Here is a 21762-nt window from a genome sequence, read left to right on the forward strand (position 1 = left end):
ATCATCTATTCAGGGCTGAGCTCTTGGGAGGCCTCAGGAGATGTTAATTAAATGAGTGAATGCCTTTCTCCATAGTCTTCTTTTCCTGGTAAACTCCTACTCATCCTTCAAGAGTCAACCTAAATGTCCCCCACCCCCAAGTCTCTGATTTCTTTTTTTTTAAGATTTTATTTATTTATTCATGAGAGAGAGAGAGAGAGACGCAGAGACACAGGCAGAGGGAGAAGCAGGCTCCATGCAGGGAGCCCAACGTGGGACTCGATCCTGGGTCTCCAGGATCACGCCCTGGGATGAAGGCAGACGCCAAACCACTGAGCCACCCAGGCTGCCCATCTTCTCTGATTTCTTAAGGAGCAGTACATCTTTTCTTCCCTGAGCTCTCGCAGACTCCCCCACTTTCTGTTGTAGTAAGCCTGATTATCACTTTGGATCTGGGCTCCCCTTGGATGCATCACTTGGTGTAGTGGTTTAGAGCATAGATTCTGGAACTGGACCACCTAGATCCAAATCTCAATGCTGGCAATTATTAGGTGTGTTACCTTGGGCGAGTCACTGCACTTCTCTCAGTTGGCCCATCTATTAAGTAATAATAATCCAGGTTGAGGGGTGATTGAGTGAACTAACCCAGGTGAAGCACTTACAACAGCGCCTGGCACATGGTAAGCATTCAACAAATGTAATAAGTCTCCATCTCCTATAGAGTCCTGCACTGCTCCCATTATAATACACATCACTTGTGGTTGTAGGGTGTCTTACTCTCTCTCCAGTCAGGGAGGTCCATCCTTGAAACCAGAGACTGAAGAGCCACTATGTGTTAAGCACCATACTAACTGTTTTTGGTAACACCTTGATAGCTACCTTTTTAAATTTTTTTACTTATTTTTTTTAAGTAGGCTCTACACCTAGCATGGCACTTTACACAGGGCTTGCACTCATGGCCATGAGATCAAGACCTGAGCTGAGACCAAAAGTCTGATGCCCAACCAACTGAGCCATCCAGGTGCCCTATGATAGCTACCTCTATTGGCCATACTCTGTGCCTGGCAGGTAAGCATTTCATATATATTATCTCATTTAATCCTTGAAAGGGTCTATTCAATCTCTATTCCACAGAGGGGAAAACTGAAAGAGAGCATTCCAGTAATTTTCTCAAGGTCACAAAGTAAGTGACAGAAATACATTTCCTTCTCTACCTATTACACTCCTACTTACCCTTTTAAACCCATGCAAATGTCCCCTGATCTGAGAAGACTTCCCTGACTCTGGAAAGAATGCATGGCCTCTCCTGAGGGCACCCTGTGCCTCTTTCTGGTACAGCGCTGATCAATTTGTGTTGTTTATCCAACGATGCATTGAGTGGCTTCTGTGTGCCAGGCACTATGCCAGGTGCTTAAAATCACAGTGAATAAATCAAAGCCTCTGCTTCCATGGACTGAGTCCGGAGAGAGAGGGGACAGATCATTATGCAGTAAACAAATAAATGTGGTCATTTCAGCTCTAACAAATGCTGCAAAAGAAATAAACTGAGCGATGGATTGTTGTCCAGGTGAGGGCAGGGGACCCCTTTAGCTAGGCCAAACCTGGAAGACCTCTTTGAGGAGGTGACCTTTGAGTAGAAACCTGAATGAGTAGAAACCTGAATGACAAGAATGGAAATCTTGCCTGTCCCCCTGACCTGACTAGCAGCTCCTTGAGGGTAGAGTTCGAGCTGATTCATCTCCAGGACCCAGAGTAGAACATGACTCAGTAAACATTTGTAGCGTGATGACTAAAGGAACGGGTGATTTGCCTTTAAAAACGAATCGAGTTCCCACCTTCTTCACTCTGAGTCTTCCATGACAAACTCAGCTGATATGCCTGATTGGCGCTTCCTGGGTGTGCTAATGGGGGCAGAGGAAGGGAGCTGGAGAGGCTCTGTGCTGGAAGCTGTGTGCCAGTCTTCTGTGGGCTTCGTGAGGGCAGGGACCTTGTTGTGGTCACCACAAGGGTCCCAGTGCCCAGCATCAGGCCTGTAATCTAATAGGGGCTCAGTAAATTGGCGTTTGAAAGGGGAAACAAGGACAACCAGTGCTGGATAGAACATTTCTGTTGTGCATAGGTTCACCTGATGTTAAATCTCCGCAGAGTCCAGGCTAAGTGGAGACACCCAAACATCTGTTAGCTCCGCCTGGATTCTGTGTAGAATACTACCAGGGTAGGAATATTTACATGGAGACACTTTCAGGGTGAAGAAAAGAACCCTTCTCCTTCCAAATTTTCAGAGCGAAATTTCCAAGCCGGTTTGGGATAGGGTGGGGATGGCAATGGATTGGGAGTTGTGGACATTGAGTCAGAGGAAGACAATGACGATACAATGGAGCTGGGACTGGAGCTTGTGATTGGTGAGGGGATGGAGAGGGATCTAATAAAAAAATTTCCCCTAAATCTCAAAGGACTTCTTTACATGGACTTAGCAACTAAAGCAGGAAGAGTCCCTCTGGTCTTAGAGGCTGAGATGGATCCGGGGTGAGGTCCCTTAGGGTCCAGTGGCCCCAGGAAGGCAAAGAAGGTACCAGATGACTCAAGAGTAGCCCAGCTCCTGCTGGGACAGGAGGAACTGGTGTTGGGTGGACACAGATGTGGGAAACAGTGGGAGGGAGGAAGGAAGTGGTTAAGGGGCACTTCATGGAACGTGAGAGGAGGGAGAGGAATGTGATTCTCCCATCAGCCCTGAGATGGGCATTGCAGATGATTAGAGCAAGGGGGCTTGGGATTTGAGGCTACCCCTGTGCTTTTCTCCCCAGGACACAGGGTCACATATGTTCGCTCTCACCAGGACCTGTTCACAGATCATGACCACAGGTAAGATTTAGTCAGGGCTCACCAACCCCTGCATTAATGCTTTACTGATAATTACCATAGCAACCTACACACTCGTTTCATATGATCATCTCCGCATAATGCATCTATGAGGTAGGCACTTCATTGTCCCCATTTTCCAGGTGAGGAAATAGAGGCCCAGAGAGGGTACTTAGCTTACAGGAGGTCACACAGCAGGGAGTGGTAGAGGGAGGCAGGTTGAGCGCGTGACAACTTCTCTGAGAGACTGGGTGACCACCAGCTTCCTTGCTTCTTTTGAATAAAACTTTGTCCCACTTATGGCTTCAAAGTGTGCAGAGAGCAGCAATAGGCAGGGGGAGGTGAGGGAAGAGGAGAGATGTTTGAGGGTGTGGATGGGCAGCAAAGGTTCAAACAGGGCAGGGGGAGAGTCCAGCCCCTGCAACTTCAGAGGAAGTGGCAAGAGGGCAGCTGGTGGTGTTGCACGGCCTCTGGGTCAGTTGGAGCGTATGGTTTTTTCTATCCAGGAGTTGTATTTGCAGATCTGAGTGTAGACAGCTGGATGCTGAGCAGAGCCGCAGGGGTAAACACCCCATGACAGGATGCCCTGCAGGGTCTCATCACAGACCAGAGGGCCACCAGAGTCACTCTGGGCGGAAGAAGGAGATCAAGTAAATACAACAATCCAAAGAAAAATTAAAAAATACACCAATCCAATGGCTGCCACTTGGGGGTCTGGGATAGTGATAAGGAAGGGATTTGGGTGGGATTTGGAAGGGATTTGGCTAAAGATGAGGTTGGGGTGAGATTGGGATTAAGTATGAGCTTGGGTTGGGATTGGGCTAGTTTGGGGGTTGTGGACATCAGATAGGGGGATGCAAACGAGGATGTGCTGGAGCTGATACTATAGCTTGTGGCAGATGAGGGGATGGAGACAAATGGAGAGATAGGGATGGGGTGGGGGCTTAGGAATGGCCTAAAGATGGGAATGCAGTTGAGGAGAGGGTGGGAAGTGGGTAAGGCCTGGCACAAACAGGTGGAGCCGAGGACCTAGAGTCAAACATGGGGATGACGTTGGGGTAGGGATGGGATAGTGTTGGACATGGGGTGATGCTGGGCTGTGGTTGGGGACAGGGATGGGGCCTTCTGATTTCTCATAACTTCCCTATCCTGGCTCCCATGAGTCACACACCCTCCCTGGCCAGTCCCTACCTGGCAGGGGTCCTGACCCTGGTCCAGTCCTGCACACATCATGTTGTTGGTGACCACACCAGGGTAGAAGACCTCGCACTCTTTAGGGCTCAAGACAGTGACCCTGGAGCAACTCAGGCCCTTGTTGTACTTCACTAATGGGAGGAAACAGTAGATAAACCCATTGCCAGCCTCCAATCTTCCAGGACCTGGGAGTCCATGCCCCCAATTCCCTCCTCCCTCAGACCCAGAAGTCCTGGCCCTCCAGGTATTCCCCAGGATACAGGCCTCAGGGCCCCAGCTCTTGCCTCTCCGGGTAGCTGTGGTGCCCCAGCCAGCAACCTGGCACTCATCTCCAGGCTGGGCACAGCGGTAGGGCAGGCGCAGGGTCTGGATGCGAGGCCCCAGCACAGCAGGCCTGGCCAGCTTTAGCAGCATGAGGTCATGCTCGTCTGTCCGCCTGGGCAGGATGGGGCCCGAGCCATGGTGGTACTTGGGGTGTATAATGGGGCGAATAGTCCGGCGGAGCTGCTCGCCCTGGAGAAGGAGCAGGTGGTCGTCCCCTATGCGAGCCCACAGAGGCCTAGGGAGGGAAGAGATATATGGGGGTAAAGCCTTCTTACGGATTGGGACCAGACTCTGAGTCGCTGGGTGGGAGGGTACTGGTAGCAGGGTAGGAGCTTGGACTCCTGGGTCTGAGGGAGGAGTGGAGGAGGATCTGAGTTCTTGAGGGAAGTATGATTAGGGGTTTGGGTCTCTGAGTTCTGCACGAATTGAGGGCTGGGGGCCCATCTGGGTAAGCTGCCGCTTCCCTCCTGCGGAATCCCGGCCCTGCTGGGATTCCTGGGGAATCGAGGTGGGCAGTTTCCTTACTTCTAAATGCCTAACCACAGAGGACCTTGGCTTCTGTCTGTTGCATACAACCATCTACACTTCAATGGAGCCCAAGGAGTATCAGCAAGACGAGGGTGGTGGAAGGGCCCAGAAACGCTTAGAAGGACCACACCGCCCCCTGGCGGCCACAGCGCAACCCCACCTCTCCTCCTATGGAAAGTCCTCCAGAACTGACTCCCACCCACTTGGGGTCAAGTGCCCCAGCCCTTCCCGCCCCCTCCCCCGGGCCTGCCGGCACAGCCCCTCCGTGGCTGCCCCGAGGAGTTCCCCCTACTTGCTGTTCCCGCAGTGCGCGGCTGTGAGCACCCAACTCTTGTCCACCAGGACGCCCGCGCAGTGGAACGATAAGCCATTGAAGAGGGACACCTGCCAGGGCTGCGAACCGCGCGCGCACGGAGCGCCGGAGACCACAAGGTCCAAGCCCGTGTCGTTTCTGGGGAGCAGCACCGCCTCTGCGGCTGGAGACAGCAAAGGGGCGGCGATCAGAGCACGCAGGGCAAGGGCTGGGATTAGGGCTGGAGCTGGGGGGGGGCGGGGAGCCAGAACCAGAGAAGCAGGGGGAGGGGTTGGTGGAAATTGGGGATCCTGCAGGAACCGAATGGAAGTGGGAGGAGAAGGACGGTGGTAAAGGGGAAGGAGGCAGGAACTGAGCGGTCTAGAGCGAGGAGCGCGAACTGGGTGGATCTGGGGGACCGGGACAGAGCGCAGCAGGAATGGAGCGCGGCGGGGCCACCAGGGGGCGATAGAAGGCGGCGGAGCCTGGGGAGCAGGGCCGGGAGCCGCGCGGCTGGCGCGGAGAGGGCCGAGGGGCGGGGGCCCCAAGGTGTAAGGCAGGCTCGGGGAGAACTGGAAGGAGCAAGAAGGGGGCGAGAACAGGATGGGGCAGAGAGAGGGGACGGGGTTAGGAAGGGGCTGGGAAAGGAAGCCGGGAGGAGGAAAGAGTGGGGACCCAGGCGGGGGGCGGGGGCAGGAGCCCCTGGAGCGGAGCTCGGAGAGGGGCGCGTCTGACTTAGGGGCGAGCCTCCTCCGGCTGGGCGGTGGGTCCGCGGCCCCCAGAGGAGTGGTGCGCGGGGGTTCGTGCTAAGAGCACAGTCTCCCAGGGACCTCCCGCCAAGCCCTGTCCCCCGCCTCACCCCAGAGTTGCGTCACGAGCAGCGGCAGCAGCAGCCTCGCCAAAGCCCGCGCGCCGGAGGCGGTGCACAGGTGTAGGTGCGGGGGTCTCATGGCCTGGACCGGGGCTGCGGGGCGAGGGCGGGTTAAAGAGAAGCCGCGTCAGAGACACCCCCACCCACACCCCACCGCGCCCGTCCGCCCGGCCTGAGCCAACCCAGCCCGCGGGGACCCGCTTAACCCGAGACGCTCAGCTGCAGGGGCGGACGGGCGATTCGGGCCGAATACCAGAGATGGGCACAGTTACCCTAACGACGCCCCTCGTGGCCTCCTCCTGACCTCCCTACACCCGGGCTTTCCCCGGCTGCCCACTGCCCAGCAGGATTTGGGGTTCGCCCTCCTCCCCAGATGGGGCGGGGGTCTGAGGCTCAGAGGCGCTTGTCATAGATGGGGAAACTGAGGCTCAAACAGAGCTGCCCGCCACCCAAAGGTCCCCACCCATGCTCTCGCGACCCTCCCCTACTAGGGTGAGGTGCATCCCACCTCACCTGGGAGTCGCTGCTGGGAAAGAGGGAGAAGAAGACCCAGAAGTGCCTCTGCCCCACCGAGTGGGCTGCCGGACTCCTCTGCCCCGGGACCCCTGGCCTGGCCTTCCCTTTTAACCTCAAAGAGCCCGGAAATTCCCCCACCCTTGCCCCCAGGGATTCACTCCCTCCCTTTCCCTCTCCCTAATTATGCCGTGGGTGAGGCTGGCACCCAACCTGGGCCCCAGATTCCTGCTCTGGGAGGGGCCCCGGGAATACAGGCTTCTTCTGGAGCCCCAAACACCCTTTTTGGAGCTGGATTCCATGGGGATTCCCCAGGTCTCCTGTTCCAAGAAGTCTTCTCAGGTGTGGAGAGACGATGCCATGTCCCCGGGGAAGCTTCAGGGTCTCAGATAGTGTTGGAGGGAGGTGATTGTGACCAAGAGAGAGAGGAAGATAAACAGGAAATCAGACCTAGTGCCTGAGAAAAGCCAGAAGGCTGGCTCAGAGAGAAAAAAGCAGAAAGATAAGATGGCTGTATGGAAGGAGAGGGTCGTAGGCACATACTGAGGCACACGGAGACAGAAAGGGAGCAGAGAACGAGGCAGAGTCCCAGAGCCAGCGCAAAGCTCTGTGCGGGGCCCACTCCCTCAGCCGGAGAAGTGGGTTCACTGTGTGTTCCAGGGACTTGTGCCCCTCTTCCTCCTGCTGGGGGGTAGGGGGGTACTGCCCCTTACATCCATGTGTGGTCACATCACATCCTCCCTGCCACCTGTGTGTCTTCAGATGACACACAGGCCCATGAGTCACGGGAGGCCAAGGCCACAGAGGAGCGTCAATATCACCTGGACCAACTCCCTCCTTCCAGGTGAGGAATCCAGGCTCAGAGAAGGCCGTGACTCACAGAAGGCCACACAGCAAGTCTACCTAACAACCAGGATGCCTCAGTTCCAGCTCCGGGCTTTTAACTCCTCATGCCAATGACCTCCACTGAAAGGTGAGCAGAACGTCACAAAAGATCCTGAGTTCTGGACCGTTTGTCAGGCATTTTCTCCAGTGGGAACTGAGTCAACTCCAGAGGTTGTCCAGCTCAGCGCTACCCAACTGAACTCTCTCCAACGGTGGCAATGCCCTCTATGCGCTGGTCAGTACAGCAGCCATATGTGGCTACAGAGCATCTGATAACGTGGCGACTGTGACTGAAAAAATTACTTTTCTGATTTCGGGTCATTTCCATTTAAACGGCCCTGGGTGGCCAGTAGCTGTCCTCCTGGCCAGGACAGATCTGGAGGAAGTACTTGGCATGGACAGTGGAAAGAAAAACAGCGATAGCTCCTTTTCATATGTCTTAATTATGTACACGCTGACTTACCTATTGTGCTATCATTCTTTTACCTGCACGATTTTACAGATAAGAAAACTGAGTTTCCATCAAGGCGGTTTCGCTCGGTAGTTAGGAAAGCACCTTGCTTTAAAGAAAAGAAAAAGAAAAGAAAAGAAAAGACCCTGCTTTAGATTCTTTGCTCTCCTCCTTACTGGCTGTGTGACTGTGAGCAAGCGACTTGTTTCTCTTGCCCAGTTTCCTCATCTGCAAAATGGGCATAATAATGCCACTTAATCCTTGTGACAATTAAGTTAGTTGATATGTTTAAAAGCCCTTGGACCAGGGCTTGGCATATAGTAAGCATTCCAAAGATTCATTCGTTCAGTAAGTATTTATTGAAACCTTGGGGTGAGTGCCAGGAGCTGTCTCTGGGGCTGGGGATACAAAAGGGAACCAAACAACTATTATCTCTCCCAGAATCACAAGTCAGTACAAGGAAGGATTTGACCCCCAAGCCTCACTAATTCCAAACCCTAGGTTGATTATTAAGCTGCACCGTCTCTCATGGTCAAGGAGGCTGAAAAGAAAATACATAAAGGCGACTTCGCTCAGGCTTGACTATTAGAATGAACAAGAGCCATGTTGCCAAGTAGGGATTAGGGGGGTGTTGGGCTGGTCCCGGCTAATTATTTTCCATAGTCTTCCGGATCCAGTCTACGTATTTGCAGACCTTGGTATAGACACCAGGCTTTCTGGTGACAGCACATGGATCCTGGCCCCAGGAGATAATTCCTTGAAGAGACCCGTCACAGACCAGAGGGCCCCCAGAGTCACCCTGGGCATGGAGAGAGAGACAACCAGTCAGAAAGGAGCAGTGGCCATGGGAGAGGGGCAGGGTTGGGCACTGTGTCGGGTAGGAGAGGGGGATTGGGTTAGGAGTAGGGTGAAGATTAAGGATGGGGTTGGTGAGATGATTAGGGGTGAAGTTGGAGCTATGGGTGGCAGTAAAGATGGGGTCAGGGTTGATTGGAGGATGATTGGGGCTGGAAATAGGGATGGGAATGTGGATGGAGCTGGAGATCCCGTGGAGGTTAAAAACGGGAACCAGGGGTGGACATGGAGTTGGGATTGCAGGGGGAGACAGAGTTAGGGTTGGGAATGAGACTGTGGACATTGATAAAGAGACGGTTGAGGTGAGAGATGGGAGTGAGGCTGTGGCAGGAGACCCAGGCCCTGCCCCCTGACCTGGCAGGAGTCCTTGCCCGATTCCAGAACACTGGCACACACCATGGTGTTTGTGATGTTGCCAGGGTAGGCCTTCTCACACTCCTCGTGGCTAATGATGGTGATGTTGGCACATCGCAAGGTGTGGGGCAGTTGCACTGTGGAAACGGCACAAAGGGTTATGGAAAATGAAGAGCCCCTGGTCCCCTTCCCCACCTGCAGTGCCTCCTCTGTACCCACACTGTGGCCAGTCCCTGTCCTTCTTGCTTGACACCAACTCATCTCTCTCCTTGTACCCATAGCACCAGGAATGCTAGCGAGTAAATTTATTATGCCAGCTGTTCTGTATATACTATCTCTGATGCAGCCCTGGTAGGTGGGTGTGATTAGCCTCATTTTATAGAGAAGAAAACCTAGGTTCAGAGAGGTGAAGCCAGGTGCCTGCAGTCCTACAATTAGTAGGCTATGGATCTGGCACATTGTGTCTGACTCTGACACCCAGATTTTTGTCTCTACCCTCCCCAGCTCTTTTCCCCTCTTCTCTTTGATTAATCCCACCCCTGACATGCCCCAGGGAGCTTCCTCTCCTACTCTTGTGCTCTGGGACTCTCCCCTTTGAAGATCCTCTGGTTCCCTCTGTTCTTCCACAACCGTGATCACCCGCCCCTCCTCCTCCGCGCCCCCCTCTGGAGCCCCTACACTGGGGGCTGGATGTGGAGCCCCAGCCCGAAACGAGGCAGCGGGTGCCAGCGGTGACACAGTGTGATGACAGGGTGAGTGGTCGCACAGCCCAGGTGATGAAGGCTGCTCTGGTCATCTTCACCAGCATGATGTCATTGCGGTGGTCTTTGTTGGGGAGGCTGTTGTTGAAGTCTGGGTGGGGGAAGGACTCGGTGGCCGATAGGGTCTGCTCACAGCCATCCCGCCGCTGGAGGTTGTGCTCCCCCAGATGAACTACATATCGGCTGAGGTGGGAGAGATGGCGGTCAGAGATGGAAGGTGGGGGAGAGGCAGGAGAGGGGAGGGATAGGGAGAGACATGGGGAAGGGGTGAGTGCACCTGAGAGGACAGAGGAATATAGCTCCACTTCTGACCTCATCCTCATTTCCCACCGGAGCCTCCTTTCCAACTATATCCCCATCCCAGCACCCAACCCCCTTCCCAGCGCCATCCCAGTTCCCACACCTTCTGTCCATCCTTCCATCCTGGCTCCTTGTCCATCATCCATGCTACCCGGCCCATGCCCATCTCAGACCCTGTCATATTCTCCCCATCCCCAAGCCCCTCTCCATCCATCTCTCCATCTCCAGCCCCCTGCTGGCCCGCCCCAGCCCCCGCACCCACGGCTTGCGGCAGTGAGCTGCTGTCAGGAGCCATTTGGGAGCGATGAGGGTTGCCCCACAGAGCAGCCGTGTCTTCTGGAACAGAGCCACCTGCCAGGGCTGGGAATGAGGAGAGCACTCATACCCCTTGATGATCCTGGTCTCTGCCCTTACATGCCCTGGAGGGAAGTGAGGGCAAAAGAGGGGGCTCAGGCATAAGAGGACTCCCAGATGTGGGGGTAGGGAGAACAGAGGAGTGGGTGGCCCAGGCCCTAGCCTGGTGTCCCACTGGGACGCACTATCTGGATGGACCGGATATTAAATTATTGAAATCCTTCTGTACTGGTTGCTCAGTAGCTACTGTGCTGTGCTGTTTGTGTCTTCTGCCCCACTAGAGCTGCCCTGGCCCCTCCCCTGGGACCCTCCTTGACCTCTCCCCTTTGTAACATCTAAAGGGATTATGCTTGGCCCAGCAAGGGGCATTCAGGACTTCATTATGGCTCATATATCCATTTATATGCTAGGGCATCTATATTTTCTATATTTTCTATATGTTCTATATTTTCAGCATTGGCCCAGTCAATATCTAGGCATAGAGGGTTGAGGGATCATAGAGATTGAAGAGGGAGGCTCCTGCCCCCCGCCATCCCCCACCATACCTGTCACCAGGGCAAACATGATTAATCGAAGAATCATCATGGCCTGGAGAGGGGAGGGGCAGGCTCCAGGTTCTTCTGGAAACAAGAAGGGACAAGGGGCCTTGATCACTTTATGGGGCGACTAGGGAGGCACTGGTTCATGCCCTCTCCTCCCTTCCTGGCCTGCTCCCGCTCCCCCGCAAAGAGAAACAACAGGATTTTCACAATGTCCCAGCCTCCAAACCTTTAAAATAAATCTATGGTATCAAGGTGGCCTTGGAGGGGGCTGATCTTGGCTAAAAGCTTCCTGTAAGTAGCCAAGGAGGATGTGGCAGATGCTGGGAGGGGCTTTGACTGGGGCAAGTCATTGGCTGGCCCTGTTTCAAGTCAGCCAGGGTACCTGCACCTGCGAGATGCATTTGGGAGCATGTTTTCCCTCTTGCCCACCTGAGACCCAGCCAGGCCCCAGCAGCTTGGGGCAGGAGAGCAAAGGGAACCAGTGCCATCCAGCATCCACCCCAGGGTGATATGGGCCCTATGAGGGCTGCCTGGGGTGTGGTAGGGGGTTCAGCCTGGGACGGTGCTCAGACCCTGTCCTTCTGAATTCCTGCCCCTTTGAAGGACAGCCAGATATAACTGGGTGGGGCTGACCAGGAGAAGGGTCTATGCCCTCAGCTGCCCTGGCCAGCAGTGGGGGAGGGGGTGGGGGTAGGGGTGGAGGGCTGGATTCAGCTATCAGAGCAGGGATCAGAGGTCACTGAAGTTGGGGACAGCCAGTCAGAGAGACAGAGAGACAAAGAAGCAGAGGGCACCCACCCCAGCTGAGAAGGATAGAGCAGAGGGTACAGAGATAGAGGAGGCCTGGCTCACTCCAGGAGTGCAGGCTCCTGCAAGAGGGTCTTCCCTTCCCTCCCCGACTCATGCACCCACGGGCTTTGGGACGGGGACTCTGGGTGCCCACTGGTGGCGCTGGCAGCTGCCGCGGTGTGGCTCAGAGGCAGATTGGGTCAGAGCATCAGGCACCAGGCAGGTGCGGGATGGCCTGGATGACTGGGCCTCCTGGCCCTGCCTTACTGCCCTGGGGGTGGGGTGTGTGTGCTTGCCCACCGCCCGCCTGCTTCTGTCACCTCCCCAAGCCCCTCTTCTCTGTTTCTCCCTCTAGGCCCTGCATCCTTCCCCGTCAGGCTGTCTGTCAGTCTGTGAGTCTGTCTCTTCATCTCTGCCGGTTGCTGCCTCTCTTTAATGCTGCGTGTCATGTTTCTCTTTGCCTCCCTATGCCTGTGCCTCTCTCTCTCTCTCTCTCTCTCTCTCTCTTCCCCTCCCTCCCTCCCTCCCTCTCTCTCTCCCTCTCCCTCCTCCTCCATCTCTCTCTGCAGGACTGCTTTAAAACTTTATCTTTCTTTGTGTCTCTCTGTCTCTGCCTCCGTCCACCTCTCTCTCTCTCTCTCTCTCTCTCTCTCTCTCTCTCCCCACCTGGATCTCCCAGCCTCTGTGTCTCTCCTGTCCCTGCTCCTCCCTCCCCACAGCCCAAGCCCAGGTGGGCCTCTGACCTTCTCTGGGCCCTCCCTTCTCCATTCCAAGGAGGGGGGAAACTGGGGCGTCACAGAGGTGGGGCTGCTGCCAGCCAAAGGGGCAGGACGGGAGGGTGGGGGAGGCAGGTTGGGGCCTGTGGGAGTCAAGGCTCAGGAGAGGGAGTCAGCCCTCTTGCAAGGCCCCAACCCCTTGTGCTCCTCTGGGGCTTCCCTTCTGCCACACTTCCCTCCGCCCCCCTCTCCTGCCTCTGCCTCCCAGGAACCCTGGGGCCCCCCAAATCCAGCTGTGGCACTTACTCGCTGCGAGACTTAGGTCCGATGACTTCCGAGTCTGAGCCACCTCAATTTCCTGTCTGCCGATCCCTCTATCTCCGGGCCTGCTTGTTATCAGTGAGATCTTCCTGCCTCCCTGTCTTGCCCTCCTCTCTCCCCTAACCAGAAGTGGGGCAAGATGACTGGGTATGGGCTCCTAAGGCAGCCAGCCCTGGCCTCAAACCCCGGCTCTGCCTCTTCCTACCACAGTGACGTGAGCCAAGGAACTCCACCCCGGCGAGGCTCAGTTTCTTCATCTGCGAGATGGGGGGACAGCCCTGCCTTGGGGTGGTTGGGATGAGGACTCCACGGGAGCTGAATGTAGCAGACTCCCAGCAGGAATTCCCACGCCATCACCATCACCCCTCACTCTCACACCCCCTAGCTCCCCTTCCATTCGCTGGGGAGAAGCTCCCTTTGCACCTCCTGGATGGCAGTGAAGACAGAACCCAAGGGATGGGCAGGACTATTTTAAGACCTAGGCTGTGTCTTCCTGCTTTCCAAGGCTACACCCCACCTTCTATCATTACAAACGTATTAAAATGAACCCACATCCCACATTAAATATAATGTGTGCTCCACAACTCCAGCAAAGTGAAGTCAGAATTGGCTAGGTGGAAGAGTGTTACATTTCATAGATATTTAATTCGATGGTCATGAATTTTGATTTTTTCAATTTTCATTTGGTATTTTGGGGCCAGTAATATTTTCCCCCTCAGGTCTTTCATGAGCATGGTTCCTAGAGTGCTGGATGGAGGGGGAAGAAATGGCCCTCATTTTTATTGTTATGAGTAACTTTCTCCACCCCATTGCTGTGTGACCCCCTAAGGGAAAACCCTCGCCCTCTGTGATCTCTATTTCTACACCTGTGAGTAGGAGAACTGATGAGCTTCCCTCCTGCGTCCACCAGCACTAGGATATCAAATAGACAAACATCGTTCCTCTTCCAGTTATATTTATTCGGATAGTCAGACATTCCTCCCTCCCCCGACCACAGGACCTAGAAGCGCTGGCTGGAGGGGGAGTTCTGGGAGGAAGATCCCCAGCCCAAGAAGAGTGGGAGCTAGGGGTGATAACGGAAGAGGTGTTGGTGCTCGGAGGGTTCAGTCAGTGTAGCCCCCAAGTTGAGGGGTGGAGGTGGAGGGAGCACATTAGTTGTTCCTCATGACCATCCGGATCCAGTCCACATATTTGCAAATATTGGTGTAGACTCCCGGGATGCCTTTTTGACCACAAGGCTCCACGGTCCCCCAGGACACCAGACCCTGAAGGACGTTTCCGCACACCAGGGGCCCCCCAGAGTCGCCCTGGAATACAGAAGGAGAAGGAGCACCGAATGAATACGGGAGAAATCCTGTTCTCATTTTCCTTTCCCCGACCCCCAAGCCCATCCCCAGGCCTCGAAGACGGTGGCTCCGACCAAGCCTGGTCATCAAGAGAGTAGAGCATTGCTGAGTTCCCACGTTCCTGGCACCGCGATGACTGACCAATAGAGAAGAACACACTGTTCCTAGGGGGCCAATCCCAGGGAAGGCCGGGCCCCATAAAGGGGCAGGGAAGGGGGCTCTCAAGGACATTGGCTAGAGCTCTGGCCAATGAGCGAAGAGAGTGAGTGTCTTCAATGACCAATCTCGGGGAAGGAGGTGGGGAACCGTGAGAGTTCTATAGAGGATGACTGGCTGGGGCCCTGACCAATGAGGGAAAGAGCACAACCACTAGTGGCCAATCCCAGCAGAGGAAGGCGGGATCTATAAACCTTCTCTCAGGCCCCGAGGCTGGAGCCTTGGCCAGTCAGGTGGGGCAGCCTCCAACCCGAAGGACCTAAGAGAGCAAGGTAGCAGAATTCAAGGGCAGGAGAGTCCACCAGCCTCCTTTCCTGCCTCCATCCTAGATCCTCTCACTCTTGCCTGGGCCGGCATCAATTGGAGGACACATGGAGAGAGACAACCGGTTACACGCCTCAATTCCAAATCCTTGCCAGCTCTTCACCTTCCCCCATCTTCTCTTCGTCTCTTCCTCTTCCTCTCCTGTGCCCCTCCCATCTTTCCTTCTCTGTTCTCTCCCTCCCTCCCTCTATTCTCTCCACCCACCCCTCCTTCTCTCTGCCCTCCCTCCATCACCTGGGTCTCCCTGCCTTATCCTGCGCCTCCCCTTCTTTCTGACCACATCTCACTCTCCCTCATCCTCCCTGCTCTGTCTCCTACTTCCAGCCTGGGTGACCAGGCACTGACTGCGTCCACTCACCTGGCAGGCATCCGCCCCTTCGGTGCCGCTGGCACACACCATGTTGTCCGTGATTCTCCCTGGGAACACAGCCCGGCAGTCAGCACTGGAAACAATGGAGACATTGAGGCACTGGAGCAGGTCTGGGAATGGATCTGGAATGGAAGATAGAAGCCACAGCGTTCCCCAAAGCTCCCTATTTGGGAGCCACCACCCCCCACTCAAGGAAGCAAGTATAAGTCTATACCCTGCCCTTTTCCTGTGACCCCCCCACTACAATCTGCAAACTTCTAAATTTCAGATTTATGACCTCATTTCATAGTGACCCTTGCCCCAGTTCATTGACCTAGTCTCCTGACCTTTAACCTATGACTCTGAGTGCCATAACTCGAGACATTCTTTGTCTCTCCAACCTCAGAAGCAATGAATCTGGACCCACTTTTATTCTTAAATTCCAGATGCTCTGACCTTTAACCTTCAGTCTTATACTTAGATCGCAACTTGACTTCAAGTTAAGGTCCCTCTCTGTTTCCAGACCCCACATTTCTTGTCTTCTCTTAAACTTTCAAACTCAGCTATAAACCATTGGTCCCAACTCCAAAGTGACTTATAATCCCTGTTTATTTGACCCCGGACTCCATGACCCCTAACCTCTAGGGCTTCAAATCCCAGACCAGTGATCCCTGATTGAATCCTAGTTTCCACCCTCAGATTATGGCCAGCTTGTGCAACATCTGGATCCCATGTCCTCAACTCTACAATGACCTCTAACACCAGAGTCCATGACCCCTGACTCCAAGATCCTATCTCTATATGCCCTTTGCTACAGTTTGATGGCCCCTGCCATTGCTCTGGCTTCTAACCACATCCCTGACCCATGACTTCTGACTTTATACCCAACCCCTTAACTACTTTGAATCCCAAGACCCCTGGTCCACCATGATCTCTGACCCCAAACCACAATCCTCATGTTTGACTCTTGATCCATCCTTCTGCTGAAATGGCATGACTCCTGATCTCTCACCCTACACCCCAGACTTTGCCCATCCTGAGCCCTGACCCCGATGCCCCCTTACTCCATAGTCGATTGGTGATGCCCCAGCCTGAAATCTGGCATTTGGTGCCAGCCGCTGCACAGGTGGTGGGCAGGGGAAGGGGCTGGATGCTGTGAGTCAAGGGGACGGGGGTGCCCAGTCGCAGGAGCCGGATGTCATTGTCATGGCTGTGCTGGGCTCCCTGGTAACTGGGGTGGGTCATGGAGAAGCCACTTCGCCGAATCTTCTCCGTCCAGTCCAGCCTGCTGAGGCTATGCTCCCCCAGGCGCACCCAGTACCTGCTGGGGGTCAAGGTGGCTCAGCGAGGGTGGGGTGGGCCCCTGGCTCCCAGGCCCTGCAGCCTCTCTCTGCTGCTCTGCACCTCCATGACCGTCCTCACTTTCTGACAAGCTTGCTCTATCTCTATCCGTCTCTCATCTCTTTCACCATCTTTCCACTTCCCGTGTTTGCCTCCTTCTCCTCCTGAACCCCTGCATCCCTGTCCCTCTCTGATTCTCTTCACTGAGGCAGGGACATCCATCTGTCATGCTCCCTGCTCTGTTCCCACCACCTAGAAGCTGCCTGGGCTGTCAGTGGAAGCAAAGAGTGAGTCATGAGACAACTCTCTCTGTTCTTTCCCTGAATCAATCCATTCTTTGTGCCTGAAATTCCTTTTGAAAAAAAGCTCAGAGTTTCTCCCGGTCTCCTCATTTTATAGATGGGATAGCTGAGGCCCAGAGAGATTGCCCAGGTTGGGTCAGGGAAAGCCTGGGTGGTGACTGAGGTCATATGGGAAGGAAGGGGAACATGAGGGAATGGGAACAAGTAGGTGGGCGGGTGCCAGGACCCTTCCCGCCCTCCACTCCACCCACCCCACCTAGCCCCAGCCCAGGCCCATTGTTGAGGAAGTCCTATTTCTTGTCTAACCTTTTGCTGCAGGACCATCTCCTCACTCCTTGGCACCTCCCTCTTCTGAACCTCTACCCTGAGGGCTCCTCTCCCCATCACCCTTCCTTTGCCTACCCCTGGAAGGAACCACCCAGACAGGGACTTACCTGCCACTGCAGTGAGCAGCTGTGAGGACCCACCTGCGGTCAATGAGGACCCCCCCACAGCGCAGGTTGGCGCCCTCAAACAGCCCCACCTGCCAAGGCTGTGAGTGACGGGCACACTCCTTGCCTTTGACAATCTTCTCTGTGGCCGGTTGGCTGAGCCCTGAGGACAGGGGTGTGGGCCAGAGGGATGGGGTCAGAGATCTAGAGATTGGGGATCAGAGATAGGAAGAGAGATGCAGAGATGAAGACAGAGAGAGGAAGAGAAAGGTTAAAAAACAGAGAGATGCTTAAAGAAAGGAGGGAGACAGAGACAGAGATTCACAGATAGAGAGAAGAGACAGAGCATAGTGACAGGAAGAAACAGAGTAGAGATTGATCAGGATTCAGGGGGACAGAGGTGGCAGGGCCCCGAGACCCAGAGGTGAGTGGAGGCACAGAGGCAGCCTCCTACCCTCTTCAGTGCCAGGCTGGGGACCAGACCTGGAAGGAAGTTAGGGCCTCCTGTTGGGTTTAAAGGGACCCCCACTACCCCGGGGAACTCACCAGTAACACAGAAGAGCAACAGGATGCTGGAACCCAGGGTGACCCACCTCCAGGTCCTGGGAAAAGTGGGGGAATCTCAGATATGGCCCTTTTCCTGCCAACCTACCCCTCCTGCCAGCAACTCCAAGAGGACGACAGGATGCCTGCCCATTCCCCTCTGTCCACCTTGGGTGTCACCCCATTGGTGACCATCTGCCCCCTCCTCACCTTGTCCCTCTGCCTGCTGGGTCCTCCATGTGGTTGTCACAATTTCAGACTGTCTGTCTCTGCTGTCTCTCTGTCCACTACCTGCCTTCCTGTCATCCACCCACCACTCTGCTAGTCAGCTCTCCCACTGTCCACCTGGCTTCTCAGCCACCTGTCATGCTGCCCCACCTGTCCCCCTCCTTCTGTCTGTCTGCCCCAGACCGGCAGCTGACACAGCTTTTAACTCTCTTTGTCCCAGCCCATGTAATTTCCGGGTTGAGGGAAGGGGACCAGGAAGACATGGGGTGGGGCACCCTCTAATCCTGTAGAAACTCTTCTCAGCTAATGGCACCTAATTGAGCTTTACAATGAAAGGGGGGGAGGGGGCGGGGGAGAGCCCTGGATGGTTGTGGGGGAAAGACTCAACCCCACTCCTTCTCCCTTCCTCTCCAAGCCAGCACCCGAGACCCGTGACAATGTGATCTGGGAACTGGGTTCTAATCCCGTTTCCCGATGAAGAAGGCTCAGGGAGGGTGGGGCACCAACACTGGGCCCCTCCCCACCCTGTGCAGAAAGTGGGCAGGAGGGTGAGTGGCTAAGAGCTCAGAACAGTGCAAGAGAGAGGCTGAGAAAGCCAGAGCAGAGAGAGCCCAGACAGAGAAAAGAAGGAAGAGATTTCAAAATAGGGCATCAGGAAGAGACTGAAGCCATTTCCAAACGAGTTCCCCTGGAGTTGATCCTAACTGACTCTTCTAAAGGCACAGTCCACCTTGTTCTCCACCAAGAAGCCCACTCTTCCTATCTGCACATGGTCGATTTATCTAATTCCATGAAACTTTGTGGGGTTCTTTTCCTTACATGAAGGCCTCCACTGAGAAAGGGACAGGCGACTGAGAGAGAACCAGGGACAAGACAGTCTGTGCTTTCTTCAGCTTTTGATTCATTTTGAGATACCAGCTAACTCAACACCTCTCTATTTCTGGATAGCTGGGGGCTCTGCTTTATTGAGGTGCAATTTGCATGTCATAAAATTCACCCTCAGCTTCATTCCAGAGCTGCCATCTGGAACATACACCAGCACTGCCGGTTCCCATGGCTTTTCAGGAGAAGATGGAAATTCAGATTTATGGTAGGACATTTCCTGATTTTAAAATATTGGCAAGGCACCTGACTGGCTCAGTCAATAGAGCATGTGACTCTTGATCTCAGGGGTTGTAAGTTCAAACCCTACATTGGGTGTAGAGATTACTTAAAAACAATAAGAAAACTTTAAAATAAAATCAAATATTGGTAAACAACAACAAACAACTATGGGCCCCACCTCTCTCTCTCACTCTCTCTCTCGACTTCTTTCTGACTCTGCTTTTTAAAAATGCTTTATTTTTAATTTTTTTTAAAAAGATCTTTTTTTTATGATAGTCACACGCACAGAGAGAGAGAGGCAGAGACACAGGCAGAGGGAGAAGCAGGCTCCATGCACCAGGAGCCCGACGTGGGATTCGATCCCGGGTCTCCAGGATCGCGCCCTGGGCCAAAGGCAGGCGCTAAACCGCTGCGCCACCCAGGGATCCCAAAAATGCTTTATTTTTTAATGATTTCATTTATTTATTTGAGAGAGAGAGATAGTGAGTGAAAGAGCGCATGAGTATGGGGGGAGGGAGAAGCAGATTCCCCACTGAGCAGGGAGCCTGACCTGAGCCGAAGGCTGACACAACCAACTGAGCCACCTAGGCGCCCCTACTTTTTTTTTTTTTTTTTAAGATTTTATTTATTTATTTATTTGAGAGATTGCTCAAGCAGAGGGAGTGGCAGGCAGAGGGAGAGGGAGAGGGAGAAGCAGTCTCTTCACTGAGCAGGGAGCCCGATGAGGGCCTTGATTCCAGGACTATGGAATCACAACCTGAGCCGAAGGTAGATGCTTAATCTACTGAGCTACCCAGGTGCGCCTCTGCCTCTACTTTTTAAAAGTAAAACTCATATAACATCAAATTTAGCACTTGAACCATTTTCAAGTCCACAATTCAGTGAATTCCACCACACTCAAAATACTCTGCAACCATCACCACAATCTAATTCCAGGACATTTTCTTCACCTCCCAGAAGAGACTCTATACCCATTTGACTGAGGTCCATCACATGATGAATGGTAAATAAAATATGGTCTATCCACACTACAGAGTATTTATTCAGCCAGAAAAAGGAGTGTAGCACAGACACCTACAGTATAGATGAATTTTGCAAACAATACATTAGGTGAAAGAAGGCAGTCACAAAGGCCACATGTTGTATGGTCCCACATACATGCAAACATGCAAAACAGGCATCTCCATAGGGACAAAAGCAGATTGGTGGTGCTGGGGCTGCAGAAGTGGGGAGTGGCTACCTAGTGGTTCTCTTTTGACATACAGACTGGCAGCTTGTGGCTTCTGGAAAAAGCAAATCCCTTCTTTTGTAGCTGGAGGCTTAAAAAGGGCACGGATTGGCTCACAGCCTCCCTCACTCAGGGAAAGCTCTGAGCACTTTTGCCACCCTCCCTGCCTGCCCCCCCCCAACCCCCCACCCCTGCCGGGAGCTCCCTGAGCTCTCAAGTCTCAAGCTCCTGTGCTCTACTCATAGGCATCATTGCAAGCTCAATATGCAGTCTGTTCCCTAGAGAGAACCCAGCCACCCCAACACCCGGGACAAGGGGCCCCAGCATGGAGACCATCATAGATGTGGAAACTGAAGCAGGACTAGATTAAAGTCACTCGCCCACAACCAGGCAGCTGGCAAGTGGCAGAACCAGAGTTTGAACCCAAGCAGGGTGGCGAACCCTGATGGTTGGTGAACCCAACCAGCCAAGCAGGCTGGCTCCAGAGCCTATATCATTAATCATCATCCAGAGATATGAATGAACAAATGAATGGCTAACTGAATGAGTGCAGGGGTGAACGGAGGAGGACATGAATGTCCCTACAGGTTTCAAAGAAGAAGGCTAGCTTTTGGAATCCTAAGCCAAAACCTCAGCTCATGCCAGGACTCACTGGGGACCATCAGGCTTTGGATCAACCTTAGTTTGTTCATCTGAACAGTGGGGTTGGGAGGCAGCTCCCTGTCTGCACACCACTTCCTCTTGGGATCATCAAACGAGGCAACAAAAGATGGGTACATGGAGACACTCAAAATTGCCCTTCCCAGTTTCTTTCTGAAGAAGAAATTTTCAAAGCTGAAATCTTTAAATCTTTTTTTTCTCAGCTGTAAAGAACTATCTGCTATAACTTGGGGCTATTCTTTGTCTTTTGTCTCTCTCTCTCTACACCTCTCTCCCCCCCCCCTTACTCTCTCTCCTATTTCTCTGTCCCATTCATTCACTTATGCATTCACTCAACAAACATTTTTTAGATGTCCTGTGTGCCTGACCCTCTGTCAGATGACACTGCGACCACAGAGCTACACCAGAACCAGCACCCCCCACCCCGAGCCTGCCCTGTTTCTTTTCCATGCTTCCCAACTAGACTTATCCATGGAGATCTACTCACCGCTTGGCCCCCACAGCTGTGGTCTTTGGGGTCTCCAGAGACTTCCATGTTGAGCAACCCCGTGGTCTCCTGGTCCTCCCTTTCCTCAGCCTTCAGGCAGCCTTCCACGTGGACTGCCGCTCCCTCCTTCATGCATTTCTGGTTTCTCTCCCACTTTCTGTCTCTCTTACTTATAAATAGGACTTTTTTTTCCTCCCCCGGTGCCTTTACAAACAAGGGCGTTCCCAGGGGCAGTTCTAAGCCTTGTCCTCTGCACTGACTGCATACACAGGACAGTTTCACTTGTCATCTGGGGCAGGATGGCTCTTAAGAGTT

The 21762-nt window shown here is 53.8% G+C and overlaps 3 protein-coding genes across 5 annotated transcripts; all 3 read right to left on the minus strand.

Annotated features, from left to right (window-relative positions):
• Positions 1 to 2847: 2847 nt before the first annotated feature.
• Positions 2848 to 6682, minus strand: KLK10 (kallikrein related peptidase 10). Its single transcript, XM_026014069.2, has 6 exons — positions 6561 to 6682; positions 6036 to 6140; positions 5177 to 5360; positions 4317 to 4591; positions 4030 to 4163; positions 2848 to 3466 (listed from the first exon to the last, which is right to left on the minus strand). The coding sequence occupies exons 2-6, from the start codon at positions 6124 to 6126 to the stop codon at positions 3314 to 3316; spliced, it is 837 nt and encodes a 278-aa protein (XP_025869854.1). The 5' UTR covers positions 6127 to 6140; positions 6561 to 6682; the 3' UTR covers positions 2848 to 3313.
• A 1845-nt stretch (positions 6683 to 8527) lies between these two features.
• On the minus strand, positions 8528 to 11132 carry KLK11 (kallikrein related peptidase 11). 2 transcript variants are annotated; one of them, XM_026014071.2, is made up of 5 exons: positions 11051 to 11132; positions 10429 to 10570; positions 9784 to 10049; positions 9106 to 9242; positions 8528 to 8695 (listed from the first exon to the last, which is right to left on the minus strand). In XM_026014071.2, exons 1-5 carry the CDS (start codon positions 11103 to 11105, stop codon positions 8543 to 8545), a joined length of 753 nt encoding a protein of 250 aa, XP_025869856.2. In that variant the 5' UTR covers positions 11106 to 11132; the 3' UTR covers positions 8528 to 8542. The 2 variants fall into 2 exon arrangements, with proteins under 2 accessions (XP_025869856.2, XP_025869855.2); XM_026014070.2 differs by having other exon boundaries at positions 9784 to 10119; positions 10424 to 10570; positions 11051 to 11105.
• Positions 11133 to 13826: 2694 nt separating this feature from the next.
• Positions 13827 to 18143, minus strand: KLK12 (kallikrein related peptidase 12). Of its 2 annotated transcripts, none has more exons than XM_026013935.2 (6): positions 17951 to 18143; positions 17744 to 17799; positions 17201 to 17360; positions 16188 to 16447; positions 15133 to 15266; positions 13827 to 14195 (listed from the first exon to the last, which is right to left on the minus strand). In XM_026013935.2, the coding sequence occupies exons 1-6, from the start codon at positions 17977 to 17979 to the stop codon at positions 14040 to 14042; spliced, it is 795 nt and encodes a 264-aa protein (XP_025869720.1). In that variant the 5' UTR covers positions 17980 to 18143; the 3' UTR covers positions 13827 to 14039. The 2 variants fall into 2 exon arrangements, with proteins under 2 accessions (XP_025869720.1, XP_025869721.1); XM_026013936.2 differs by having other exon boundaries at positions 16188 to 16444; positions 17951 to 18087.
• Positions 18144 to 21762: the final 3619 nt, after the last annotated feature.

This window comes from Vulpes vulpes, chromosome 1 (assembly GCF_048418805.1).
Source record: "Vulpes vulpes isolate BD-2025 chromosome 1, VulVul3, whole genome shotgun sequence".
Classification (NCBI taxonomy): Eukaryota; Metazoa; Chordata; class Mammalia; order Carnivora; family Canidae; genus Vulpes; species Vulpes vulpes.

Excerpts from the sequence above, each read along its gene's own strand:
- KLK10 (XM_026014069.2), bottom strand. The coding sequence starts at position 6,126 with ATGAGACCCCCGCACCTACACCTGTGCACCGCCTCCGGCGCGCGGGCT. Across the intron at positions 5,361-6,035 it reads GCTCGTGACGCAACTCTGGG|CCGCAGAGGCGGTGCTGCTC; the intron begins GTGAGGCGGGGG and ends TGCTGTCTCCAG. Across the intron at positions 4,164-4,316 it reads CACCACAGCTACCCGGAGAG|TGAAGTACAACAAGGGCCTG; the intron begins GCAAGAGCTGGG and ends TCCTCCCATTAG.
- KLK11 (XM_026014070.2), bottom strand. The coding sequence starts at position 11,105 with ATGATGATTCTTCGATTAATCATGTTTGCCCTGGTGACAGGTATGGTG. Across the intron at positions 10,571-11,050 it reads GACAGGTATGGTGGGGGATG|AGACCAGGATCATCAAGGGG; the intron begins GCGGGGGGCAGG and ends ATGTAAGGGCAG. Across the intron at positions 8,696-9,105 it reads CGGGCAAGGACTCCTGCCAG|GGTGACTCTGGGGGCCCTCT; the intron begins GTCAGGGGGCAG and ends CTCCATGCCCAG.
- KLK12 (XM_026013935.2), bottom strand. The coding sequence starts at position 17,979 with ATGGAGGACCCAGCAGGCAGAGGGACAAG. Across the intron at positions 16,448-17,200 it reads GCTGCTCACTGCAGTGGCAG|CAGGTACTGGGTGCGCCTGG; the intron begins GTAAGTCCCTGT and ends CTTGACCCCCAG. Across the intron at positions 15,267-16,187 it reads CATCACCAATCGACTATGGA|ATCCATTCCCAGACCTGCTC; the intron begins GTAAGGGGGCAT and ends CTTCCATTCCAG.